Source organism: Erpetoichthys calabaricus, chromosome 13 (genome assembly GCF_900747795.2).
Source record: "Erpetoichthys calabaricus chromosome 13, fErpCal1.3, whole genome shotgun sequence".
Taxonomy (NCBI): domain Eukaryota; kingdom Metazoa; phylum Chordata; class Cladistia; order Polypteriformes; family Polypteridae; genus Erpetoichthys; species Erpetoichthys calabaricus.
Window position 1 is genome coordinate 134,192,618 of NC_041406.2, and position 26,549 is coordinate 134,219,166.

The following is a 26,549-nucleotide window of genomic DNA, read 5'->3' on the forward strand; positions in this document are numbered from 1 at the left end:
TTTCAAGTTAAGCAAAATGACATATTTTATTGGCTAACTAGAAAGATTACAATATGTTAGCTTGCATATTGTAATCTTTCTAGTTAGCCAACAAAAGGTGTCATTTTTGCTTAACTTCTCACCACATCCATAATGGCTAACACGGTACAACACCCTAGTGGTATTGATATTTCATTAAACCTATGAGCTGCATTTATAAATTATTAATCTACACACTGTATGTCCTTTGCCATCACTCACACCAATGACTGGCTCTGTTTAAAAAGACTGAAAATGAAAAATGAAGAGTGGTGCATGAGGAGCAAGAAATGAATAAAGATAAGTGAGTAGTGAAGAATGATGAACGAGTAGTGTTGAATAATAAACAACTGATGTTTGATAACCAGAGTTGGCAATAACCCGTTACTAATATAACATGTTACATAACAATATTACTTTTTTGTGTCAGGAGTATTATAACATAGTCATTTTGAAAAATAAGTCCTAGTAGGACATTTACCTTCACCTGATAAGTAATATTACTCTTTTAACAATCTACTTGTAGTCCACACTTCTCGAAGCAAGTCTGTACACCTTCTCTGCTACAAAACCATATTGCTTCCTATATTGTGGAGGACTTGCAACCAACATCTAGTCTGGGATCACACCTTGCCTCCCACAGACAAAACATTTGTCAAGTATCTTTATGGCACTTATAATAAATTTGAACATGAACTTTAAATATTTGAGAATGTCCAGTTTTTATGTAGTATGCCAGATAATTGGTCTGTGCATAACAAAAGTTTTCTTTTGGGGAGTTACCATTCACAGGATCAATTCTAAACTACAGTTAAAAAAAACAGCCAGTATGTGCAGATGCACCTGTATTTCATAATCCTGGGTTAAACAATAAAAATTAAAAATTATGATATCCTAAAATACACATCTTGTAAGTGCTTCATGGTGATGTGATGTTTCATCAGATGACAAGCTATCATTGTAAGTTTGACACATTGCACTTTTTGAAAACCAACATTGTCTGTCAGTACTCTGGTCTAAATTTCTTAGTTTGATTGCTCTCATCTACAATGGCTCTTTTCAGCATTGAATATACTTTATTTCCTCTTCCAGTGAGGGTGGTAGTCATTGGGTTTTGTAGAACAAATATGAATACACATTAGCAGCTGTTCTAGAGGCTAATATTTATTGTATATTATTTAGTGTAACTAACATGTTGATTTGCTGGAAAGTTTTTAATACAGATGAGGCAGTTGAATGGCTGAGATTTTGCTGAACTCTTAGACCATTCCATGGTCTTTTATAGTAGTTGTAATCTCGTCTGACACAATGACTGGTGGTCTTATTCCTCTCTATTATACAGCAATTTATCTGTAACCAGTGTCTGTATTTCTTGTTGGGTCTATATTGAGCAAAATTATTCCAAAGACGTTCTCTTTTTATAGATGGTCATGGAATTGAAAAATCTTTCAACATCTTTTCAGAAACTTTGTTGTGGACATTGAACCTGTTCAGATGTACAGCTTAGCAATTTGTTATTCTGTTGAAGTTCACTGCATATGTTAGGTTTTGAAAGTTTGTTTTCAGTTTTGTAAAACAGTATACAAGCATTTACAAATAGAATTGTCAAAATACACAGTTTTGCTGTTAGTGTAGCTTGAGAAGTCAATAGAAGGATTTTGAAAACTATTTTTACCAAATGTATTTTGTTTCTAAGAAATTAAAAAGTAACTTATGGTTTGTTTCACATAAAGGACTATTTTGGTAACTGTGTTAAGGGTTTTGAAAAAGTGAACTCACTATTGAAAGCATTGTTAACAATAAAAAAAATCCTTGCAAGTTCACAGAGGTTTTCTTCCACAATATGTAAGTAACTTTAAATAGTTTCTTTACAGTGGCATGGTGCCAATGTACTGAGTGTGTGTGTGTTTATGTGACTATAGCCTTCAGTAGAAATTTATCAGAGTGGGTTCATTCTTTGTTTTATTTCACTTACATTTTCAGAATTGAATTGAGGAGTTTACAGATGTAAAACATTGATGGTGTAAAATATGCTGTTGAGCATCATTATGATGTGGAAAAGTACAAACGTTTACTAAAATTTGTTTATGGTTGCTTTAATTTTGTGTTCTGTTTTGCTTACTGTGTTGCTAAAGTCTTTGTAAATTTATCATGACACCCTGTAACGATTATTTCGGCTACACTTCACTAAGATTACACTGAAAAATTATCCTGATGATTGCAGGTCAACCTCAAACTGCCTTCAACCCCTTCCCACAGCACTGAAAGATGATTTCTAATAATAAAAGTGATATTAACTAAACCACACAGAGAAAAAATGCAACAACAAAAAAACTATAATTAACACATTTTTACAACACCCCCACTTCCAATATATACAATGAACACAAAGCATAAAATGATATATCCAAGAATTATCCCCTCCGTCCTTTCCATTTTCCTATTTCCCCATAGTTCAGTTCCTTTGACATGCCAATCCCAGAATAAAAGATTTACGGCTCACTTTTGCTTTCGATCCCTTTCACGGTAACCTCAGCGTATCCGGAATCTTCGAGGTGGCCACCCCAGACTGCGATGGATTTGTGGTGCTCCCTGAAAACGATCTTTATCCTGGACTCAGATGGGTCATGTCTTTTTCCTCCACCATAAAAACTCGGGCTGTCTTTTCTTCCTTCTCTTCCTGCCTTTTTGCGCCCCTATTTAAATAGTGCGTCCGTTTCCATGGCACTACCGGAAATTCGCAATGACAGCCCTGTACCTCCCAAAAGGTCCTCTCTATCCAACCTGCCTATCTTATCTTCGTATTTTTAAATGACAACGGGATTTTACATAGAGAGAAAGAAACAAAAACATATACATTTTTAAGTTCAAGTTCAAGTTCAAGTAGGCTTTATTGTCACTTCAACCATATACAGTTAGTACACAGTGAAACGAAACAACGTTCCCCCAGGACCAAGGTGCTACATGCAACATAAATTTACAACATAAATTAACAGAAAAAACTAAACTAGCTAACTAAGAGGCCTAGTTAGCTGGCTAGCAGAGACAAGACAGATTGACCTAACATAAATTACCTAACATGAATTACCTAACATGAATTACAGCATAAATCAACAAAAACTAACTAACTATCTAAGGAAGACTTTTTTAACCAGACAGTAGACAACAAAGTGCACGTGCAATGTGCAAACAAAAGCAACAAGTGACAGTGCGACAAAAAACACAAACGTAACATAATAATATGGTGTTGTGGTGATGAGTTGAGGTAGTGGAGAAACAGTAAACATTCTTAGTTTAGCAGCAAAAAAAAATTAGGAAGTAAAGAAGTTAGTGCAAAAAGTAAACTAGTAATGGATATTGTGCAAAAAAAGAAAGCATTTACAGGTTGGTGTGTACGATAGTTTGGTAGTGTAGGTCAGTGTGTTTAAGCTTGTGTTGATTAGTCAGTCCAATCTCAATGTTTTGAGGTAGTTGAGTTAAGCTAAGTGATAATATTTGTGTGTGTGTGTGTGTGTGTGTGCGTGCGTGTGTGTGTGTTTATTAGTCCAGTCCCTTTTTGTTGAGAAGACGGATGGCTTGTGGAAAAAAGCTGTTGCACAGTCTGGATGTGTGTGCCCGAATGCTTCGGTACCTTTTTCCAGATGGCAGGAGGGTGAAGTGTGTGTGAGAGGGGTGTGTCCGATCAGCCACAATGCTGGTGGCTTTGCGGATGCAGCGTGTGGTGTAGATGTCTTCAATAGAGGGGAGAGAGACCCCGATGATCTTCTCTGCTGTCCTCACTATCTGCTGTAGGGTCTTGCGGTCCGATATGGCACAATTCCCAAACCAGACAGTGATGCAGCCGCTCAGGATGCTCTCGATAGTTCCTCTATAGAAGGTGGTCAGGATCGGTGGTGGGAGCTGGGCCTTTCTCAGTCTTCTCAGAAAGAAGAGACGCTGTTGGGCTTTCTTGTGTAGGGAGCTGGTGTTGAGGGACCAGCTGAGGTCCTTCTCCAGGTGGACGCCCAGGAATTTGGTGCTGTCGACGATCTCCACAGAGGAGCCGTTGATGCTCAGCGGAGAATGGTCACCTCGTGTCCTCCTAAAGTCAACAACCATCTCCTTTGTCTTGTCAACATTCAGAGACAGGTTGTTGTCTTTACACCAGTCCGTTAGCCCCTGCACTTCCTCTCTGTACGCTGACTCGTCGTTCTTGCTAATGAGACCCACCACGGTCGTGTCATCAGCAAACTTAATGATGTGATTTGAGCTGTATGTTGCTACACAGTCGTGAGTCAGCAGTGTGAACAGCAGGGGACTGAGCACACAGCCTTGTGGGGCACCAGTGCTCAGTGTGGTGGTGCTGGAGGTGCAGTTCCCGATCCGTACTGACTGAGGCCTTCCGGTCAGAAAGTCCAGGATCCAGTTGCAGAGGGAGGTGTTCAGGCCCAACAGGCTCAGCTTCCCGATCAGTTGTTGGGGGATGATCGTGTTGAATGCTGAGCTGAAATCTATGTACAGCATTCGAACGCATGTGTCCTTCTTGTCCAAGTGTGTGAGGGCAAGATGGAGTGCAGTGGAGATGGCGTTGTCCGTTGAGCGGTTAGGACGGTACGCAAATTGCAGTGGGTCCAGTGAGGGGGGCAGCAGGGACTTGATGTGTCTCATGACAAGCCGCTCGAAGCACTTCATGATGGTGGGTGTAAGTGCAAAAGGACGATAGTCATTGAGACAGGACACAGAAGACTTCTTGGGCACGGGTACGATGGTGGTGGCCTTGAAGCACGTGGGAACGACGGCGCTGCTCAGAGAGATGTTGAAGATGTCGGTAAGAACATCTGCCAGCTGTTCTGCACATTCTCTGAGCACTCTGCCTGGGATGTTGTCTGGTCCAGCAGCTTTACGTGGGTTGACTCTGCGTAGAGTTTTCTTCACATCCGCTGTAGTGAGACACAGCACCTGGTCGTTCAGAGGAGGGGTGGACTTCCTCGCCGCCACGTCGTTCTGCCTGTCGAACCGAGCGTAGAAGTTGTTCAGCACATCTGGGAGGGAGCCGTCACCGTCACAGGCAGGTGATGTCGTCCTGTAGTGTGTGATGGCTTGTAAGCCCTGCCACATGCGCCGTGTGTCGCCGCTGTCTATGAAGTGATTGTGGATTCTCTGGGCGTGTGCGCGCTTCGCCTCTCTGATGGCCCGAGAGAGTTTGGCCCTTGCTCTTCTAAGGGCCACCTTGTCTCCCGCTTTGAAGGCAGAGTCTCGGGTCCTCAGAAGTACACGCACTTCCGCAGTAATCCACGGTTTCTGGTTGGGTCGTGAGATGATGTTCTTGGAGACAGTGACGTCATCGGTGCACTTACTGATGTAGTTGGTCACTGATGAAGTGTACTCCTCCAAGTCAGTGAAGTCGCCGTAAGTTGCAGCCTCCCTAAACATGTTCCAGTCAGTGCTCTCAAAACAATCCTGAAGAGCAGAGATGGCTCCTGCTGGCCAGGTTTTCACTTGCTTCAGAACCGGTTTTGAACGCCTGACGAGTGGTCTGTATGCTGGAATTAGCATAAACAGAGATGTGGTCTGAGTAGCCGAGGTGGGGGCGGGGCTCAGCCCGATATGCGCCGGGGATGTTTGTGTAACAAGATCCAGCGTGTTTTCCCCCTCTCGTTGCAAAGTCCACATTTTGATGGAATCTAGGAAGCACTGACTTGAGATTTGCATGGTTGAAATCTCCAGCAACAATAAAAACAGTCCATCCGGGTGTGTATTTTGCAGTTCACTGATCTTTGTATACAGTTCCCATAGCGCTTCCTTAGCATTAGCGCCAGGTGGAATGTACACTCCGATAATGAAAACGGTGGTGAATTCCCGTGGTAAATAAAAAGGTCTGCATCTAACAGTCACAAACTCCACTAGCGATGAGCAAATAACTAGAAACTAGCACAGAGTTCTTGCACCATTTCGCGTTGATGTAAACACACAAGCCGCCCACTGCGAGTCTTACCGCACAAAGCTGCATTTCTGTCGGCGCGAAACGAGGCTAGCCCATCTAGCTGAATAGCGGCGTCCGTACTTTGTCGCTGAGCCATGTCTCCGTGAAAACAAAGACACAGCAGTCTCTAACCTCACGCTGTGTAGCCTGCTGGAGTCGGATGTAGTCCAGTTTATTGTCCAGGGAGCAGACGTTGGATAGGATGATGGACGGGAGAGCCGGCCGGCTAGCCTAGCACAGACTCCCGCCCGCTTTCCGCGCTTCTGCTTCCTCGCGCACCGCTTCCGATGTCCCCTTCTCCAGCCGCCGGCATCAGGCAACGCCGAGGCTTCGAGGCCTGGTTCGCGCAGCAAGCCGAGGTCGCGTAGCGTTTCCCGCAGCTCATCATGGATGTCGTTAACCCGGTTTGTTTAGGTAGAAGAGTGTCTGGCGGTTGTATGTACGAACACTAGTCGCGACGATATCCATACATAGAGTAAAATAAACACGTTACACATAAAAACGTAAACAACGTAGCACCGTTTTTGCTCCGGAGCGGCTGCTGCGTGCTACTGCCGCGCCGCCATTTCCTACAACGCTTTCTTTGTTTTTTTTGTTAACGTTCTTTTTCTGTTTGGATTTGTGTTGTGACACTTGTTTGTGTTATTTCTATTGTATTTGTGCCTCCTTTCTTTGCATGCTGCATCTTTTTGCTTGTTTGCATCTTATTTGTTTGGGTGTATTTCATTTGCATTGGTTTTCCTCCTAGGTGCATGAGTGGACCTTGTGATGGACCCTTTCCAGAGCCGCTTCTTACCCAGTACTGCCTCAATTTGTTTTTGCATTGAACAGTTCGATTTTTTTTGTTTTTTGTTTCTTTTTTTAATGTTCTGGGCTTGTTTTTTGTCCTTCTGTTTATTGAATTTTGTGTGTGTTCCACTTTGTTTTTCTGCTTTTCAGTTTGGTTTTGGATATTTCAAAGTGGTTTTGCATATTGCACCACCCTGGCCAGTGGAAAATCATTAGGCTTGTTAGTGATATTGTGTCTTCGGCCTTATAAAAGTAAATTCCGAAGTGAGGCTTCAACCCATTTGTTCACACTAGTCTTATTGGAATTCTGGGAATTGGCACTAGAGTCCCAACTGGGGATAATTGTCTGTCCTTTGCTTACCCTAGAGTAGTTTCACTGGCTTTTCTCCAGCCCCAGATTTCCACATTTCTGTTACAGAGCCAAACACCCAAAATAATCGATAGGTCGCCTTTCTTCTGCCAGAATTAGGATGGATTTGCATACTTCCCTCAAACATCATGGGTACCAAGCCATTTCATTGCTCATCCTTGGTGTCCTCTGGGTGAGAGACTTTACAGAGCACCCCCTTGTGCTAAAAGGGCTTGTTACACTCTATCAGCTTCCATCTTCCCATCTTGGCATGTTAACATATGATGACTATCCATGTGAATTCCTCTCACATGGTTAGTCTTTTCCCTTGTTCCGTGATAGTCTAGTGATATTTTGCCACTGGCAACTTAGTACATAAACCATTGCCAGAAGTAATAAAAATACAGCCTCATAGAATTTTTGATGTCAGTCAGTTTTTGCAATTGATATTTATGTGCCAATTTATTTTCATTTCAGATGGTAAAATACAAGAAAATACTCTTGGAGGTGGAACATCAAGACATTGTTTTTATGAACTGCTGCCCAATACTGTATACAAAATAAGTCTTTACTCTCAAATTCAAGACATGGAAGGGCCAGCTGTCATCATCACGGACAGAACACGTATGAAAAACATTTGTTTTCTGTGGCCATATTTTTAACCCTTCTTCCAAGTGTTGTCTCTGGATATAATTTCAATGTATCCATTTAAGAGGATGAAGAAAAATGTCCATTTTAGATATTTTATCTTACTATAGTTTTATGTTCATTATTGCCAAGCAACTTTCTTACTGTGATTTTAGTCACTGTTGGTGTGAAACTCATTTTGTAAAGATAGCATGCTCAGACCACATCAGTTACCAATCAGTCTACAGAATAGCCAGTTTGTTACGTTGTTTCATATAATTACCAAGTATTACATCCTTTGAAAAGAGCAAGTCCTGCAATTTCATAAAGATGCCTAATTTATGTGAGTTTTTCTGTAACTTGTTACTATTAGTCATTCAGTTCAATTATTAGTTATTAAAATATTACTTTAAAATATTAATAAACTATTGATGCAATTAACTAAATATACTTACAGTACTTTAATTCAGCTAATTAAGCTATTAATTAACTATTAGTCATTATACATACTTCTTGACCATAGGCTGAGGATGGAGAAGGGAATCATCCTACCTTTGATTTTCTGAAAACTTATGTCACTGGCACAAGTAAAAACTCTATGCTGCCTGCAGAATTGCTGACTCTACACCAGTCCCTTTGTCAATCTCAGATTCACAACATTTTTTAAATATGATTTCCACATTCTTTAATGCACTGTAGTGGTGTTCTAAAAAAGAAAATTAAATTTGTTTTTCACTTTCAGTATCTTTGCACATGCCTTAAGCTACTCACAAATTGAATATTCTTGATTAGAAAGATACTGTCTCTAATAAAGTATTTTTTTACAGCAAATAGTTTCTTTTTTTAAAGCAAAACAGTTTTATTTTTTTTCTTTTTCTTATATATTTTTAGTTGCCATCCCAACACAGCCTCCTACTGTGCCATCAACCACAGCAGCAATTCCCACTATACCTGCTGCCAGAGAAAGTAAGAAAATGCTGAATTATGTGTTAAATCTTTGAAAATCACTATTTTTTCCATATAAGATTGTTTATGTGAAGAAATGTTATTCCAAAGCTTGAATGGACTGACATGACCTGCTTTTAGACAGAGATAACTAAAATAAATTCATTCTGAAAATATTGTAAAGTGTTAAGTGCACAAAAGCAGAGACATGGAAATATAACAGTTTTGATTTAAATTGTTTTATTGCATTACATGCAATTTATAAGACCTAAATATTAGATTTGTTCAACCTCTAAAAAATTCATCCAGAAATACAAAACTTACATTAAAAATATTTTTCATTTCATTAAGTTTGCAAAGCTGCCAAAGCTGATTTGGTGTTTCTGGTTGATGGTTCATGGAGTATTGGTGATGATAACTTCCATAAAATCATTCGCTTCCTGTATAGCACCACTGGAGCTTTGGATCAGATTGGTCCTGAAGGAACCCAGGTGAGAATATAATAAAGGAAGAAGAGAGGTAAAATTAATTGTAATATGGTGATTTTTTTTTACATATAGTTTTTCAAGCATGTTTATAGTGAATCTTTGAATGTGTTTTAACAAAGGCAAGGATGTAAGGAAATATTATAGTCGTATAGTTATTGGCATCTTTAATCACCCAAATATTTAGTGAGCTAGCCTTGCAAATAGAGGTGCAGAAGAGCAAGAATTTTTAGAAGTCATCTGTGGCTATTTTTCACACTGTATATTAAAGCATCAGCATGTTGGGATGTTTGTCTAGATTTATTATTTGTAATAATCTGGATTGAATCAAAGGTGTAGAGGAGATTGAACCACTAGGGTCAAGTGACCAAAATATTATACAGTTCTCAGTTTTTTGGCAGTGTGCAGATGCAAAGACTAAAACTGTTAAGTGCTGTGACAAATACTCAAGTAAAATACAAGTATAGATTTATAAATTACTAAATACAGAATTAGAATACATAAAGATTCAGATTTTTTAGAATGCACGGAAAACAAAGTAGAAACTGATTAACAAAACTCAAAACCATCATTATTTGTTTATTAATTAATTGCTGACATATGGCCAGTTGACAACAGAGGAGGTAAAATTCCAAACTGTGTTTCTTGGGTTAGTGCGTGAGCCTGTAGTGATTGGTGCTGCCTCCATCCTTTGGATCAGCATTTAAATCCCATCCAAATTTGTCTCTGGAGTTCCACATTTGTGCCTTGTCTGAGTGAGTAATGTGTACTCCATCTTCCATTGTACTTCTTAAGATAGTCTTTAGTCCAGTAAGAGTGAGTGTATGAGTATGTACTGTAACCGTTTAGCATCAAATTCAGAATTTGAGTGTTTGTGCTGTATGTCTAATAGAATAAGCAAGTTGAGAAAACAGGACAAATTAACAGAATCTGAAGTTGTTAATGTTATATTTATAATCTAACTATTTTTATACACTTCATTTTTTAATGCCAGGTTGCTATTGCACAGTACAGTGATGATGCTAGAACAGAGTTCAAGCTTAACACTTACAGTGACAAGGAAGCTCTTCTGGAAGCCATTCAGCGTATTCAGTACAAGGGAGGAAATACGAAAACAGGCATGTATCAGATGGATTTTCTAAATGGTGTGGGTAATGTAAATTATAACTAATTTTAATTAATATTACTGATTACTTTTTTTTATAAAATTTAGTAGTATATATCTAAATTATACTCTTAATTAAATGCTCACCATATATTCAAATTGTGTCATTTTATAACTTGAGTACAATATATATATATTGGAAAGCATGAAATGGTATTTATAAGGACAGTTATGAACAAATAAACTTTAGTAAGAATCAGATTTTTGCTTTATGTTTTGCTTGTTTTTAATAATTTATTATAGATATATTTTACTTAGCTGTTTATTACTCATTCAATAATTTTGTTTTTTTCCCAAAGTTTTAATGGGCATTATCACAACATATGATATTACTATATGTACCAAATAGATTTTTAGTTTGATACCCATGGAGAATTTAGAAGTTGAATAACCTAATAATAATAACCTAATAATAATTGTGAATTTCCACTTGGGATTAATAAAGTATCTATCTATCTATCTATCTATCTATCTATCTATCTATCTATCTATCTATCTATCTATCTATCTATCTATCTATCTATCTATCTATCTATCTATCTATCTAATAAGGAGTTAGAGAACAGCATAGGTCAATGTCCATCAGTAAAAAGTAAAAAGAAAAAAAAACTGTTTGAAACATTGTGTCTAACCTTATATTTTTATAATGGAGAGAACCTTTGCCTCTTTAAATAATTTTATAATACAAAGGCAGTAAATCAAACTATCAGGGTAAAATGAAAGCAAGGCATGTAACCATTATTTTTTCCTTATCCAGAATCATCAATTAAGTTTTAATAACTTACTCAAGACTAATTATTGTTCTTTGCTCACCAAAATTGGTTGACCTTTCTGTAATTTAGGGCCTGATGCAATAGTATGTAAGTTCCATTTAGATTTGCTTTACTACTATATTTATTGACACCTACTTTTAGATGTTTCACTTTTGAATAAAAAGAGTTATATATTAATAAAATAGCCCATTTCACAGCATCATTACAGCTTTATGATTTGTGTAGTAAAGTCCAGCACAATGGATATAATGCATCTCATCTCATCTTCCACAGATTTGTCTCAAATAATCATACCTAAACAAGGTGTTCAGCACCATCAATGCTTTGGCACAGCACAGCAGCTTCGCCCAAAGCTTTGGTCTCGAGAGTAAAAGGAAGAAAAACGTTTGGAGTCATCAAAAGAAGTGCTGACATGAGGGCCTGCTTTAGGTCAAGGAATTCAGCCTTCATTTTATCATCCCATGTCAACAGTGTTAGTAGCACAGTTTTTTGTTAGATTGATCAAGAGCATAGCCCTTGCCACCCCAAAAAAGCCTCTGCTTGCTGCTTGGTTCTCAACTGTAGACGAACTTTCCCTCCCCCAATCTATGTACAGTAATCCCTCGCTATATCGCGCTTCGCCTTTCGCGGCTTCACTCTATCGCGGATTTTATATGTAAGTATATTTAAATATATATCACGGATTTTTTGCTGGTTCACGGATTTCTGCGGACAATGGGTCTTTTAATTTATGGTACATGCTTCCTCAGTTGGTTTGCCCAGTTGATTTCATACAAGGGACGCTATTGGCAGATGGCTGAGAAGCTACCCAACTTACTTTTGTCTTTCTCTCTCTCTTGCTCTGACATTCTCTGCTCCTGACGGAGGGGATGTCAGCTTGTGCCTTCATTGCAACTGCTTTGTGCCATGGTGCTTCACATACTTAAAAGCCAAACAGCCCTATTGATTTGTTTGCTTTTCTCTCTCTCTCTGACATTCTCTGCTCCTGACGAGCACTCCTTTGAAGAGGAAGATGTTTGCATTCTTTTAATTGTGAGACGGAACTGTCATCTCTGTCTTGTCATGGAGCACAGTTTAAACTTTTGAAAAAGAGACAAATGTTTGTTTGCAGTGTTTGAATAACGTTCCTGTCTCTCTACAACTTCCTGTGTTTCTGTGCAAATCTGTGACCCAAGCATGACAATATAAAAATAACCATATAAACATATGGTTTCTACTTCGCGGATTTTCACCTTTTGTGGGGGGTTCTGGAACGCAACCCCCACGATCGAGGAGGGATTACTGTAGCCTAAATATTTAGCCCCTGTTAGTACAAAATTGTATTTTTTAGAGTTTATCCAGTTTGTCTTCACAAACTGTTAGCTGGACAGCTCATACATGCTGTCCGTGCTCCTCCAAGGTGCCAGAATAGATGACAACATCATCCAGGAAGATGGTGCACTATAGGAGCTGTATGGCCATAGCACTTTATCCACCTGATGTTAGAAGGTGGCTGGCGCCCTGTGCAGTCTAAATGGGAGGACACAGTACTGCCGGTGTCCACTGGGAATTCTGAACACAGTCTTTCCTTTACAGACACTGTTAAAGGAATTTGCCAATACCCTTTCATCATGTCAAGTGTAGTCAAAAATTATGTGGAGTGAACTTCATTAAGCAGACGGAAGTTGTTTCAAAAGTGCCAGCTTCCATCTGACTTGGAGACGAAAACTTTAAGACTAGACCAGTGACTAAAATTCTCCTTAATAACCTCACAATCAAACATTCTTTTGATTACTAGTTCCACCTCTGTTCATTTTGCCTCTGGAAGTTGATACGGACATTCTCTGACAACCACACCTGGGTCAGTAACCATGTATTGTGTAATCAGTGAGGTCCTACAGGTTTCTCATCCACACTCATGGGACAGACTTTGGAGGTGGGTGTCTCATTTTCTTAACCTTATTACATGTCCAGTAGATCTCAGGGTTGTCTTCCATATAATGATTCAGATAGCAAGAACCCAGTAGAGACTTGGGAGGCAAACCAGTATGCAAATAAAAGAAGGGGGGGGACTGATCCAAAGTCATCCCAAGTCATCCCTTGATCGATAAGGAGTTCTTTAGAGATACAGACTCACACAAATACCCCCCAAGTTCCTGGGCAGTGTTTTTTTGAGTTGGCTTGTGTCACAGGGATAGCCTCTGGATATTGTGTAACATAATCCTTGAGGACTATAATGTATTTATACCCTTTTGTATAGGGTTCTAGTGGGCTGACTATATATAGTATACTCCAGTCTACTTAAAAAGGATGACTATGAAGGGCACTTGAACAAGTACAGCATGGTTCTTCTTAGTAATCTGTCACAGTTGACACTTAAGGCAGAAGTTATAAAAGCGACAAACCTCCTTATTAATTGCAGGCCAAAAGAAATGGGTTTTAATCTGTTCTAACGTTTTGTCAGGTCTGAGATGGGGTCCTAGGAGGTGGATGTGTGCTTACTTGCAACCTGCTGCTGGTGGGCTTTTAGTATTAACAACAACTTCACCTCTCCCTGTTGTTTTTCTACGCTATATAAGAAGTTGTTTTCAACAACTAAATGCTGTTCTTGAAGCATGAAGGGATACTGTATGTGGTTTGTTGCACCTCTACTAGAATAACTGCATTCTTGGCAAATTTAAGGGAATTGTCATTCCATTGTTCCTGTTTTAAAGAGGCCAGCAACTGCCGGGACTAAAATTGTCATTTAGAGAAAGGATGGGTTGTTTCCTTCTGGGGCAGGGTTTCAAACCCTAATGTCTTGTCTGACATGTCCATAGATACATCAGAGCATGATGTCCCCTGCCTCATACTGGGAGGCTATGGCACCCCTTTCTCGAGTCGGGTTATTACAGGCAGTAGAGGCAACTTGGGGTGGGACTTGAACATTAGGGAAAAGTCTGATTATTTGGTTAGTACTGCTGGAGTGAATTCAGGCAATCATGTTTTATTTAAAAACTTGTTTTTGGTGCAAACATTAAGTTAATGACGTGAATGTATCCACTCTAATTGATTATGGGCCAGCAAAGAATTTTATTAGTGCCTCCTTATTAAGGAATGGGGGAACTGGTTCCATAAAGTTAAAAGTGAAACTTTTGAGGCTTTTTAGTGGATAGGAAAGCGATTGGTAATGGGTCTGTAGAATATACAGCATATCCACCCTCCCCCAACCCCCTACAATTGCAAGCGTGATTATTTCATAGATATTAACTTTATTTGTCATCCTATCCTCAGTCTCTCAGCTTGTTTTGGGTCTCCCATGGTTGTGTAGGTATAATCCTGTATTGGATTGGGTAAACAAAAAAATGAAGAATTGAACCATTATATGCAATGAGAGATGTATTGATGTTCACATACAGGCCATTGTCTTATGTACACAAAGCAATTTGCTGATGTATTAAATAAAAGTCTTTCACAAAAAAGTTAACCTCATTGTTAATGTCATTCATCTCTTACTTAACACACCTTTCTCCAAGGGCAAAATTTTTGCTTTAAGTTCCCAAGAGACCCAAAAAAGAAAATTTACAGAATGGAATTTTTGTTCCTTCTTGTAGTCCAGTAAGGATATGCTTTTTCTTTGTTGAAAAAAGGGTTGAAGATTAAAACCATGTATTGACTATTGTGAAAGAATGAGTCTCAACACACTAGAAAGGTTTGGGGCAGCCACCCGTATATTCTCCCTGGCTGCAAAAGGGTTTTTTAAGTAAGCAATGATGTGCATCGATTGAGCTCCAGACTGAACTGAACTGGTATTGGAGAAGATGGCGGTTTTAAAGGGTGAGGCCGGAAGTGATGTCATCTGAGGTCGGATGTGACATCTTTCTTGACGCCTGAACCAGAAGTGACGTTGTTGTTAAATCAGGCAGGTTTACCCATATTTGGCCTGCAGAGATAATGGAGCAAGGTTTAGCACACCCTGCCACCCCTTGGCCTTGCTGGGTAATTACCTTCACTTGGTCCATTCAGCTCCGTCCTAGTCACATGTGTGTGACACTATAGAGAGTTAAACCAAATTACAGCAAAGAACAATTAGGCCCCTCCAGGTATATTATTTCTTAATCAAATAATGGGCTCCATTTTATCTAGGCTACATTTAAGAAGTACTTCTAAGGATAAGGGAAGGAAATGAATGGAAGACTGCATTTAGCACCACCACATAACACATTTTTGGTCTCTATGTATTAGTATGTATTGATGAAATTCATAATTTGTGAAATTAGAAAAGTGTAAATTTCATATGGATGAAGTTCAATTTGGGGCAGCACGGTGGCGCAGTGGGTAGCGCTGCTGCCTCGCAGTTGGGACACCTGGGGACCTGGGTTCGATTCCCGGGTCCTCCCTGCGTGGAGTTTGCATGTTCTCCCCGTGTCTGCGTGGGTTTCCTCCGGGTGCTCCGGTTTCCTCCCACAGTCCAAAGACATGCAGGTTAGGTGGATTGGCGATTCTAAATTGGCCCTAGTGTGTGCTTGGTGTGTGGGTGTGTTTGTGTGTGTCCTGCGGTGGGTTGGCACCCTGCCCAGGATTGGTTCCCTGCCTTGTGCCCTGTGTTGGCTGGGATTGGCTCCAGCAGACCCCCGTGACCCTGTGTTAGGATTCAGCGGGTTGGAAAATGGATGGATGGATGAAGTTCAATTTATGGGTTACGAAATCACACAAAAGTGGCTGGCAATAGATCAAGCTTAAGTATCAGCTATTTTAAATTATAGAGAATCAGAAAGTGTGCAAACTATTACAGGAGGTTTCTAATGAATTTCAGTTCTGCTGCTGCTTCTCTTATTACTTCCTTAACTCTTTCAGGGCTGATGTCGACTTTTGTCAAAAGGACAAATTGACGATTGTAATCAACTGTAAACTGTGACTAAACCAACCGTTACGTTGGACTCTCGTTGCTAGAAGGAAAGTTAGATTGATTGGTTTGACCGAGATTCCCAGCGCTCACGTGAGTAGCAAGGTGCACACAATGGCAAAAATAGCACTGAGATCTGGCAAGAGATCAAAGCGAATGTGACAAGCAAAATGCTCCATGGATGACGTCTTGCCTATCATTTCTGAACTGGACTATGACTTGTTGGAATCAGATTTTGATGCAAGTGATCGAAAATGAATGTTAGGTTCCAGCTTCAGCTGATAAGTTCCCAGCTAGTAGTGTTACTGACAATGTTCATCAGGGAGGACTGTCACTTAAAAACAACAAGAGGTAGAATCCAGATTGTAATGCACTGCGACCGTGACTGCCTCCGTTGCTGTCCCAGCCATGTGAAGACAGCCTGGCAGCAAGCCTGCCACTCATTCTTGGCAAACTGGCAGCCACAGCATGCAGCAACAGACGTTTTATGTTGATTTCTGTGTGAAACCATCATTCTTTGGAAAAAATATTCAGCCTTCAAAGAGTTAACAAAAAGTCAAAGAAAACTTGTGTTTGTACTTGTGAAGTAGAAGAAAATTTGTGGATTATTTCCACAAAATAAAATCTTTATTTACCACAGCCCCCATCTAAAAAAAATTTAACCTCTGTGGTACTTGGCCCGGACAAAGACAGGCGGACACTGGAGGTACAAAACCCAACACACGTTTATTGAACATATTTACAGTGAACAGCACACAACCCCAGTACTTCCCCAAAGTCCAGGCCTCTGTACACAATGATGCCTCTCTTCGCCGCCTCCACTCCTCTCCACCAAGACTTCGTCTTCTTCCTCCCAACTCCAGCCATCAAATGGAGGGAGGCGACCCCTTTTATATCCACCCGGATGTGCTCCATGTGCCTCCCAATGAGTGACTGCCGACACTCCCCGGTGTGGCAGAAGTGCCAGCTGTGCACCCGGAAGCACTCCGGGTGTCACTGGTCGTCTTCCCCCCAGCACTTCCGGGTGTGGTGGAAGTGCTGAGGACCAGGACGCTCCAGGCATTGGGGCGCCCCCTGGCGGTGACCACGGGCCCCTATAGGGTTGAGCTTCTAAGCTTTGTTCATGTGGTCCCCAAAGCCACCAGGGCAGTCACTCCCTCGTGGTCTGGAGGAGGCATAAGCCCTCCTCCGGTCCTTCCAGGCATCCCGGCTGGGTGCCACCCCCAGCCGCTTGCCACACCTAGCCGCTTGCCACACCTGACATATCAGGTCATCCTGGTAGTTGATGCATCCAGTACCGGATTAGGAGCAATTCTGTCATAAAAGTATTCAGATAAAGAGCAGGTGCATCCGTGTGCTTTCTTTTCTATAAAATTGTCACAATCCATCCTAATCCACTAACAGATGTGTTTGGTGTACTTACAGATGGGCTTAAAGTGGAGAAGGACAAACATACTGTAATTGTCTTTACTACACTATTGGCACATAGACTTGCTCAACTGGAAGAATCTTAACTCACCTCTTTTAAGTCAGTGCATAACTGATGTTATATTGTATATTATCTGAAATTGGAAAAAAAAATAAAATTCTCACTTAGAGGATCTGTACAAAACATTTTTTCAGAACCTGGCAGGATCTAATCAATAACATTTGAGAATAAGCATTTAAATCGAGGAAGCAGATTCTCTCCCCTCTTTTTTATTCTATTTATTTTTATTAATTTACATTTATTAATTTATCTATTTATTTATTTTTACTAGTTTAAAGTTTTACTCTATTAGCCTAGCTTTGTTTTGAACCTAGTTTTGTTAAACTTGACTTGCTTGTATGGAGTGTTATTTGATTTTAATAAAATCAATAAAATGCAAAAAAATAATTGTCTTCTGTAGAGCAGAATTACGACATAGGGAACTGTGAGCTTTTGTCTATTAAGTTGGTGTTAGAAGAATGGAGATATTGGCTAGAGTGGGCAAAATATCCATTTGTCATTTATATAAACACAAGAATTTAATGTATTTAACATAAGCAAAGCGTCTTGATGCACGACCAGCCCATTGGGTGTTATTCTTTATTTGCTTTACTTTTGTAATGCATTATCAATTGGGTAAAAGGTAAAAGGAAGGACAAAGCTAATGCTTCATCCTGTAGTTATGAACCCATTGAGAGCTAGAAAGTATTTTTCTACCGGAAAAGTTTGTGGGAGTGACTGCCACATCTTCCCCTGACAATTTAGAGGATCTAAAGCCCAGTCTTTAAAATCTTCTACAGTTGTATTACTACTTCAGAGTATTTATTATATTTTTCCTAACCTTCGCAGCAGAGTATTAGACTGGGCTCATGGACCCATTATGTAGTCCAAGAGAGTGTCACAAACTTTGGCTACCCTTATATTGTACGTCATTTCAGATGGTAGGGCATGCAGACATCAGAGACTATATTGCAGCATGTGAAACTTGTTGTAGATCTAAATCCTCCCAAGGTTTTCCTGTAGAATTATCACAGCCCATTCCTTGCTCTTCACATGCATGGGAAGCTTTCTCTTTCACTAAGGCTGTGCAGAATGTGGAAACTAATAACCCTTTTATTTAGTTCTGTGTGTATCTTTGTGGAAGAAGGAGGGAAGCCTACTTTGTGTGCAGAAAACTTGCAAACATCACACAGATTGAATGTGCTTGGGTTTCAAATGCAGCAGCACTAATCAGAGTCTTTTTCCATTTCCATTGTGTCTGCTATATAGATGATATGCCAGTATGCACAAGACAAAACAAAATGTAATTCTTTGATCAGACTTTGAGGCACCTGGGTGAAATGTAATATAATTATGTAATATAATAATAATATAATTATAATAATAATATAATTATATTAGCTCATTAGTCATTACAACTTTAAGGACAATAAAGTTCTTAAAAAATAAAAAGGAATGTTAAAATATTTCCAAAACAACCACTTGTGATATATTTTAATTGCTTTGGTTTTATATAAATATTACTTATCAAGTAGACCAAAAAGTAGGACAGTAAAAATTGTACAGTAATATTTTGATGAATGAAATATTTATGAAAAAGATGGTGTTCAGTTGTGTACATTTTCATAGGATATTTATCTACGGTGTTGTTACCATTTTATGGATGCATCGTGTAATGTGTAATTGAAATGGTTGGAAATGTACTTACTGTTTGCATTTTCTGCAAAACTAATTTATTTTCAGGTTTTCTGTTATGATGTACGTTACCTTACTATGGCATAGTAACAGTTTAATAAAAGTGTTAACAGGGTTTAACATAAATTTCATTATTTAAGAAAAAATTATCCCTGAGCATTGACCAGGATTTAAACGCAAGTTTGTTGCAGATAAAACACCATTTGAATCTTTCACTGATCCACCTGATGTATTTTCTAGCTAGTTCAATTACATTACTGAAAAATTTAGAAACAGTGTGATTGCCTTCATGTATCCAGCAGGGGGCGCACACTCCCTGGATAAAGGTTTGTTAGGGCTGGTATATAATTAACACCCAGAATGTGTATGTGCACACATCATGGCTGCCACGAATTCGCAGAGTTCATTTGACATGTTCTCTGAGCACTTCCTTATAAATTAACACGGCGTGTGTGCAAGTTGCAGTACCAGCAAAAAATCAGGGTACACGGTGTGTTCAAATTGGAATGTGACGTCAAAGTCTTTGTTTACTATTAACATGTGACAGCAAGTTACTTTGCAGATCCTAGAGGATCAATGTGAGTGCTTTGCTGTTTGATGAATGGTTCCATGTGATGAAGCAAATCATCAAATTTAAATACTGAAATACAAATGTATTTCTGGTGCTTCTCATCATCTAGTTCTCGCGTAGGCAATACAAGCATCGCATATTTCCCATTGTAATGATGCGATACATTTACAGGTCTCACATACCATCTTCTGTGTCATCTTTCTTTGTTGCACCTTCATAACAGCATCAGAATGTACAGAAGTGTATTTGAGCCACAGAGAAAAAAAATTAGGGACATGAAAGAAAAAAAGGTCCGTTTCGTGTTTAAAGAGAAAACACAGATCACAGTCATACACTTAAGACCACTGGCTACACAGATGTGCAGTACAGGCAGGGTAAAGCAAAATAACATGGTATTTCACACTCATTTTGCTTGGCTACATCTGTATAGTAAACACCATGGACAGAGAAAGACATCTAAAGAATAAGGTTGTGGGAGTGGAAGGAGTTGAGGCTCTGGAATGATACACAGAGGATTTAGGACTCTAATTATGTTGTAAAGACAGTTAAAAATAATTCAAAGTTAGCTGAAAAATGTATTGACATCAAAGCCTAAAATAATAACATACACAACATCATATAGTGAAGTGAAACTCACCTGATAAGTTTAGTGTCTGAATGTAATTAAAGTGTGTCACTGAATGCCTTCAGCAGAGCATGACATCTTCTGTAGAGTCACCTAGATGTAATATGTCCTTTTTGTAGCATGCAAAGTTACTCATTTTTATGTACTCCTCTAGTTGTCAGACATAAGTAGCATTCATAGAGCTGTGTTTAATTAAAGAAACCACTTAATTTTTGCAAATACAATGGTGCATAAATGCAGTTGCAGTTGATGTCAACCCTCTGATTTATTTTTTTTTCCCAAAAAGTAGTTTCTGCCAAGTGAAAGAATTTCAGAACATGCTCACCAGATTTTTTTACATTCTGGTTCACTTGATTTAGTGGCTATTAAGGAGATTGCTTTATGAATCAAATTGCTAACCACTTCGGCTTTCTTAGTTAGTGTTAGAGTAAAAGACAGCCCACCAATTACTTTTAAAGTCGATTAATTAAAAGGATCCTGCTGAAAGAATCTTGTTTTTGAGTGCAAACAACACAGTGTTGTGATCTTCTGCCACAATCAATCACAAAAAAAAGAGACCACACCTGCAAATACCCAAAGAAAAGACCAGGCTGCTGTTCTGCCCTCTCTAAACTTTTTGTTTGCATAATGTATGTAAGATAAAGTTTAGAATAGATGGAGGAAGGAAGGAAATACACAGTTATATGTTGTTCATTACTTCCCTGCTTGTTGTGTGTTACTCACACTGAATACCAGGCACTTAGTGAAATGTAATAGCCTCACTCCAGGCAGCTTAACTCCTACTACAATAGCAGGCCTTCTGACCTCAACAGGCCCAAAATGGAGGTACGACTTTTAAAAAAACAAACATCAAGAAATATGCACACAAAGAGAAAAGGAAAATTGCTAAAAACCCCAAGATCAATAAAACCAAAGTTCTTTTAATAATTAGATAATTATTAGAAACTATTCAGATAGATGTCAAAAGCAAAGTAGAATCAAAAATAGAGCAAAGTGGCAAACCTAAAAGCAAACAAATCTAATAGTCCGCAAACCAAAAATGAATACCATTAATGAAAATACAAGGGATCCAAATCCAAAAAATCAAAAGCAAAATGGAGGAAACTAAATGAAACAATGCGGAAGAATGAATTTCAGCTTATCCTACATAACTGCTTGAGCAGTTATCCAGCCACATCATTAGGTGGCCCTGCCTAATTGGGCTCCACATAATGGAGACTGGGCTGATAACTAAAAACATTACATGGGAACTTAATATGATAAAAAAAATCAAAAGAGTATAAATTACATCATATTAAACAAAATACATAAAGAATCAAATAACAAAAACATAATAAGAATGTTCAAAATTATATGTACCCTAAGTTCTTGTCTATAAGCCGCGGCTTATCTAAGGAAAAAAGTTGTGAAAATGAAAAAATAGAATATCGGCTTATACATAAGTCCGGTTTATACAGTAATCCCTCCTCCATCGCGGGGGTTGCGTTCCAGAGCCACCCGCGAAATAAGAAAATCCGCGAAGTAGAAACCATATGTTTATATGGTTATTTTTATATTGTCATGCTTGGGTCACAGATTTGCGCAGAAACACAGGAGGTTGTAGAGAGACAGGAACGTTATTCAAACACTGCAAACAAACATTTGTCTCTTTTTCAAAAGTTTAAACTGTGCTCCATGACAAGACAGAGATGACAGTTCTGTCTCACAATTAAAAGAATGCAAACATATCTTCCTCTTCAAAGGAGTGCGTGTCAGGAGCACAGAATGTCACATAGATAGAGAAAACAATCTCTAGCAAACAAATCAATGGTGCTGTTTGGCTTTTAAGTATGTGAAGCACCGCGGCACAAAGCTGTTGAAGGCAGCCGCTCACACCCCCTCCGTCAGGAGCAGGGAGGGAGAGAGAGAGAGAGAGAGAGAGAGAGACAGAGTTTGTTTTTCAGTCAAAAATCAATACGTGCCCTTCGAGCTTTTAAGTATGCGAAGCACTGTGCAGCATGTCGTTTCAGGAAGCTGCACAAAAGATAGCAACCTGAAGATAATCTTTCAGCATTTTTAGACGAGCATCCGTATCGTCTAGGTGTGCGAACAGCCCCCCTGCTCAATCCCCATACGTCAGGATCAGAGAAAGTCAGCGCAAGAGAGAGAGAGAAAAGTAAGCAATCTAGCTTCTCAGCCATCTGCCAATAGCGTCCCTTGTATGAAATCAACTGGGCAAACCAACTGAGGAAGCATGTACCAGAAATTAAAAGACCCATTGTCCGCAGAAATCCGCGAACCAGCAAAAAATCCGCGATATATATTTAAATATGCTTACATATAAAATCACAATTTAAATGACCGCTACGCGCGCGTGTTGACTCGGCGACGCTCCAACCGCGCCATGCGGGGAGTGAGAGAGACGCCAATATCTCACACTCTCTCCCCCCTTAAAGAAATTAAATGGGTGCGAGTGAGACCACTGACCTCCCTCCCTTCTATTAGTTATAGGTTATAGTACGTTCGGCTTATCCATGAGTCCGGCTTATCTATGATAAGATTTTATTTTAAAAATTCGTATGATTTTTGGTCTCCGGCTTATACACGAGTCCGGCTTATAGACAAGAACCTAGGGTAATAACAAAAAGACTGAATAAAAAAAAACTCACACTAAGGCAACAAGTCTGGTTAAATCCTATCACTGAGTCTGAAAACACTCATGATTAGGACCTTTCACATTACAGCTCACAACATGTTATAAATTATTAATATATTCATTTTATATTTAAGAGCTTAAAATTCGCAAAGATAAATAGCATCCTTATTAATATTTGACATTTGGTCTAACAGCTTAAAATGTTTTTATTGTAAAAGTAAATTGCTTTTTATTATTTTTTGTTGTTTTCACATAGTCTTTGCTGTAAAGTTATTGTTTTCCATTAAACTCTAGGTAGAGCTATTAAGCATGTGAAGGACACCATCTACACTACAGAAGGTGGGCTTAGAAGAGGCATTCCAAAGGTTTTAGTTGTTCTTACTGATGGAAGATCTCAAGATGATGTTAACAAAATTAGCAAGGAGCTGCAAATGGATGGTACGTACAAACAATGCACAAATTTGCCATATGATATAGAAATGCTTTGTCATGAAATGGAGAGATTCCTCCAGGCATAATATGGTGAGGCCCCCAAAAAGAAGTCAATAAGCAGGCCAGAACCATTCCTGGTCCGCCTATGAGATACAATCTTAACTTCAGCCAGGCCCCAGGATGAGGAGCTGGCAAAACATTTAACAGAATATATCCAAAATAAATTGCATAAAAGCCCAACAAAAAGCTTGTGCTCAGACAGGCAGGTAAAAAATCTTTATTATAAAAGAGATTTATTAACAAAAGCTCTGTGACAACAAGTTTCTCCAACAACAGCAAAAATGGATGCCCAAAGGGAAATTTGAAAGCAAAATCCTAATACAATAATCCAAAGACAGTAGTCAAAAGCATAGCGAAAATGTTGAAATCCAGCAATCATAACAAAAATAAATGCAGAAAAGAATAGAATTTACCAACATCAAGCTTTGACAGTGTATCCCACTGAACTGCCAGTCTCCACAACCTTTGTAGGGCTTAGGGCAGTTCCTAGATGGAGATGGACAGGTGGCTCTGCCTCTTGGAGAAACCACCCACAAAACACAAGGAGCATAACAGAACACATACTGTACTTCTACATAGAAACATAGTTATTTTATATTTATAATATTTGTGTTTCTATCATAACAGCAATTTAAATTAAGCAGAAAAGACGTAAAAAAGAAGCATAAACTGAAAATACTGAACATGAACTGGTCGACACATAACATACTTTTAAGATTTTTGTCAACACATATATAACTCATTTAGATTGAAGAAATATACATATTTCAAATTTATACCCTTCATGAAGATTTATTTTTAATTTGCAATGTGTAAATATTTCTTTATAGAAAATAGAGTATTGTTTTACGGTTTGTCCAGACTAATCCGATGACTGTAGATAACTAAATAAACGAAGTCAAGTTCAAAAACTTGGCAATTTTTCTGTTATTTTTTCAGTATAGTTAAATATTTTTTCCAACATCTCTTAATTAGTGTATACTGAAGCTTGAGAAAGATGTGATTTCCTAAAAATTATGCAAACCTTAAGTTTATCATGGAAGGGCCATAGGGTAGCCTTATTCTCATTTTCACTCTTTATTACATAGACCTGTACATAGTGTCCCAAATACCCACTTTAGCCCTTGTAACATTACCATCACCAAACTGGCAGCTTAACGTTTCTTCTAGAGTACCAAAACAAATAGGAGAGAAAGAAGATTTTCTGTTTTATTTATACATTATATATTAACTTAAAAGTTTCTAAATATGCTGAAAAATGAAACAAAGTAAAATGTGTGTGACAAAGTAATTCAGTACAACCTGGATGAGTAGAAGTTACTCCAATATGCTTTAGATAACCAGGTGGATCCTCGCATTGGTAAGCTGATTGATCTCTACTGTAGTCTGGGCGTAGTTTCTGGATGATGGTCTGATAGGAACTGCTGAGCTTCTCCTTTAGCCTAAATTTATGCTTGTCTTGTGCTTCCTTACTTTTTGGACCAATAGGATATCACACTAAAGGGCTGACTCTCCTGGTTCAGGTCTTATGCTTTTTGACCAGTTCTATTTAGACCTGACTTATGTCCTTACTAACATAGCCTAGGTCAAATCTGCCTTTGTCCTTGCAGGTCTAGTCTTAAACAGGTACTGATCTGGGTGTTCTCTGAGTAGCATAGATACATCTAAGAAGAACAGGTACCCCTCAAGATCTATTAATAATTAACAAGGTCTTTATCTAATATACTCCTAACAACTATTAATGGTTAACAAAATCTTTTTCTCTCTGACCTGGTATGTGGTAAGTACAAGAATATTTTTTCAAGAAGTTTCTAAAAGTTTTTTTTTCACTAAGTACATAATATTCTATGTAGAAGAAGAAAGCAGATCACACCAACATCATGTTACCCTCTAAAGGCTATTGTGAATGTAAAGAGAATTAAATAAACATGTGCTTTGAATGTGATTGTTTAACATAGCATAACTGCAAAAACTATGTTTTTCTGCAACTCTGCAGCAACAGCACAGAGCAATACTCATCCTGTACTGTACGGAACCTTTATTTTGTTAAATTAATTTTGCTCTAAAATGCTGCAGTATATAAAGTTTGGAAAATTTAGAAAGTTAGCTATCAATTTCACATTTCGTACACAAATGGATCACAAGTGTATAATATGCAGAGTTTCTCATAATCCGTATTTAAGTACCCACGGTTCTAATTCAGAAAACTATTGGTAACACCAATGTAAGTTTCCAGCACCAATATTAAAGAATTACTGTACATCTTTTACAATATTGTACTTCTGAAATGTGATGTTAACTTCTGTTTTTCACTTTCCAGGCTATGTCATTTTTGCAATTGGATTTGCAGATGCTGATTATGGGGAGTTAATAAATATTGCCAGCAAACCAAGTGATCGCCACGTGTTTTTTGTGGATGATCTGGATGCGTTTAAGAAAATTGAAGAACAGCTTATTACTTTTGTCTGTGAGGCAGCATCTGCAAGTAAGATGTAATCCTGAAATACTAAAAGTGATAATTTTTGTGGTAGTATATGAATACAGGGTATGAAAAATTGTTTCAAAGGCGATACTGTATGTATCTTTATAGTTTGGGTTTAAGACACTGCACTATTGTTGATTATTTTTAATGTAATATGAATAATATTATAATATACAGTATACAACCTTCTCCTGTGTTTTAGCCAAGTTTTTATTTACACACTACACACTGAACTTCTACTTCTTTTCATTTGGGGCACAATTATTATTGAATAGCTTCTGAAAATCAAAAAGTTTTATTTAGCAAAAGCCATTCAAATTCAGGGCTTTCATAAAAAATGTAATGATTTGTTTCATGAGTAGCAGTACATACTAAGAATAGCTGTATTAAATATTTTATGCTGCAGTTAAAATGTTTGAAGTCAAAGTATTGTTGATTGTAATAGAAATGTGTTATTTTGCTATCTGATATAGGTTCATAGAGGGCTAGATAATGAGTTAAGCATTAAAAATATCATCATATTCCTAATCACTGACCTTGAAATAGTCTAAAGTAGTGCTCCATATGCTTAAGTTTTTGAAATTTATAATTTTTAACCTTCTTT

At 38.5% G+C, this 26,549-nt stretch overlaps 1 protein-coding gene across 1 annotated transcript in view; it reads left to right on the forward strand.

Annotated features, from left to right (window-relative positions):
- col14a1a (collagen, type XIV, alpha 1a) overlaps positions 1 to 26,549 on the forward strand; it is a 504,124-nt gene that overhangs the window by 270,798 nt on the left and 206,777 nt on the right. Inside the window, 6 exon segments of the mRNA XM_051935518.1 lie at positions 7,596 to 7,742; positions 8,637 to 8,711; positions 9,042 to 9,181; positions 10,170 to 10,297; positions 23,270 to 23,409; positions 25,784 to 25,948. Of these exon segments, the coding sequence (XP_051791478.1) occupies positions 7,596 to 7,742; positions 8,637 to 8,711; positions 9,042 to 9,181; positions 10,170 to 10,297; positions 23,270 to 23,409; positions 25,784 to 25,948 (795 nt within the window).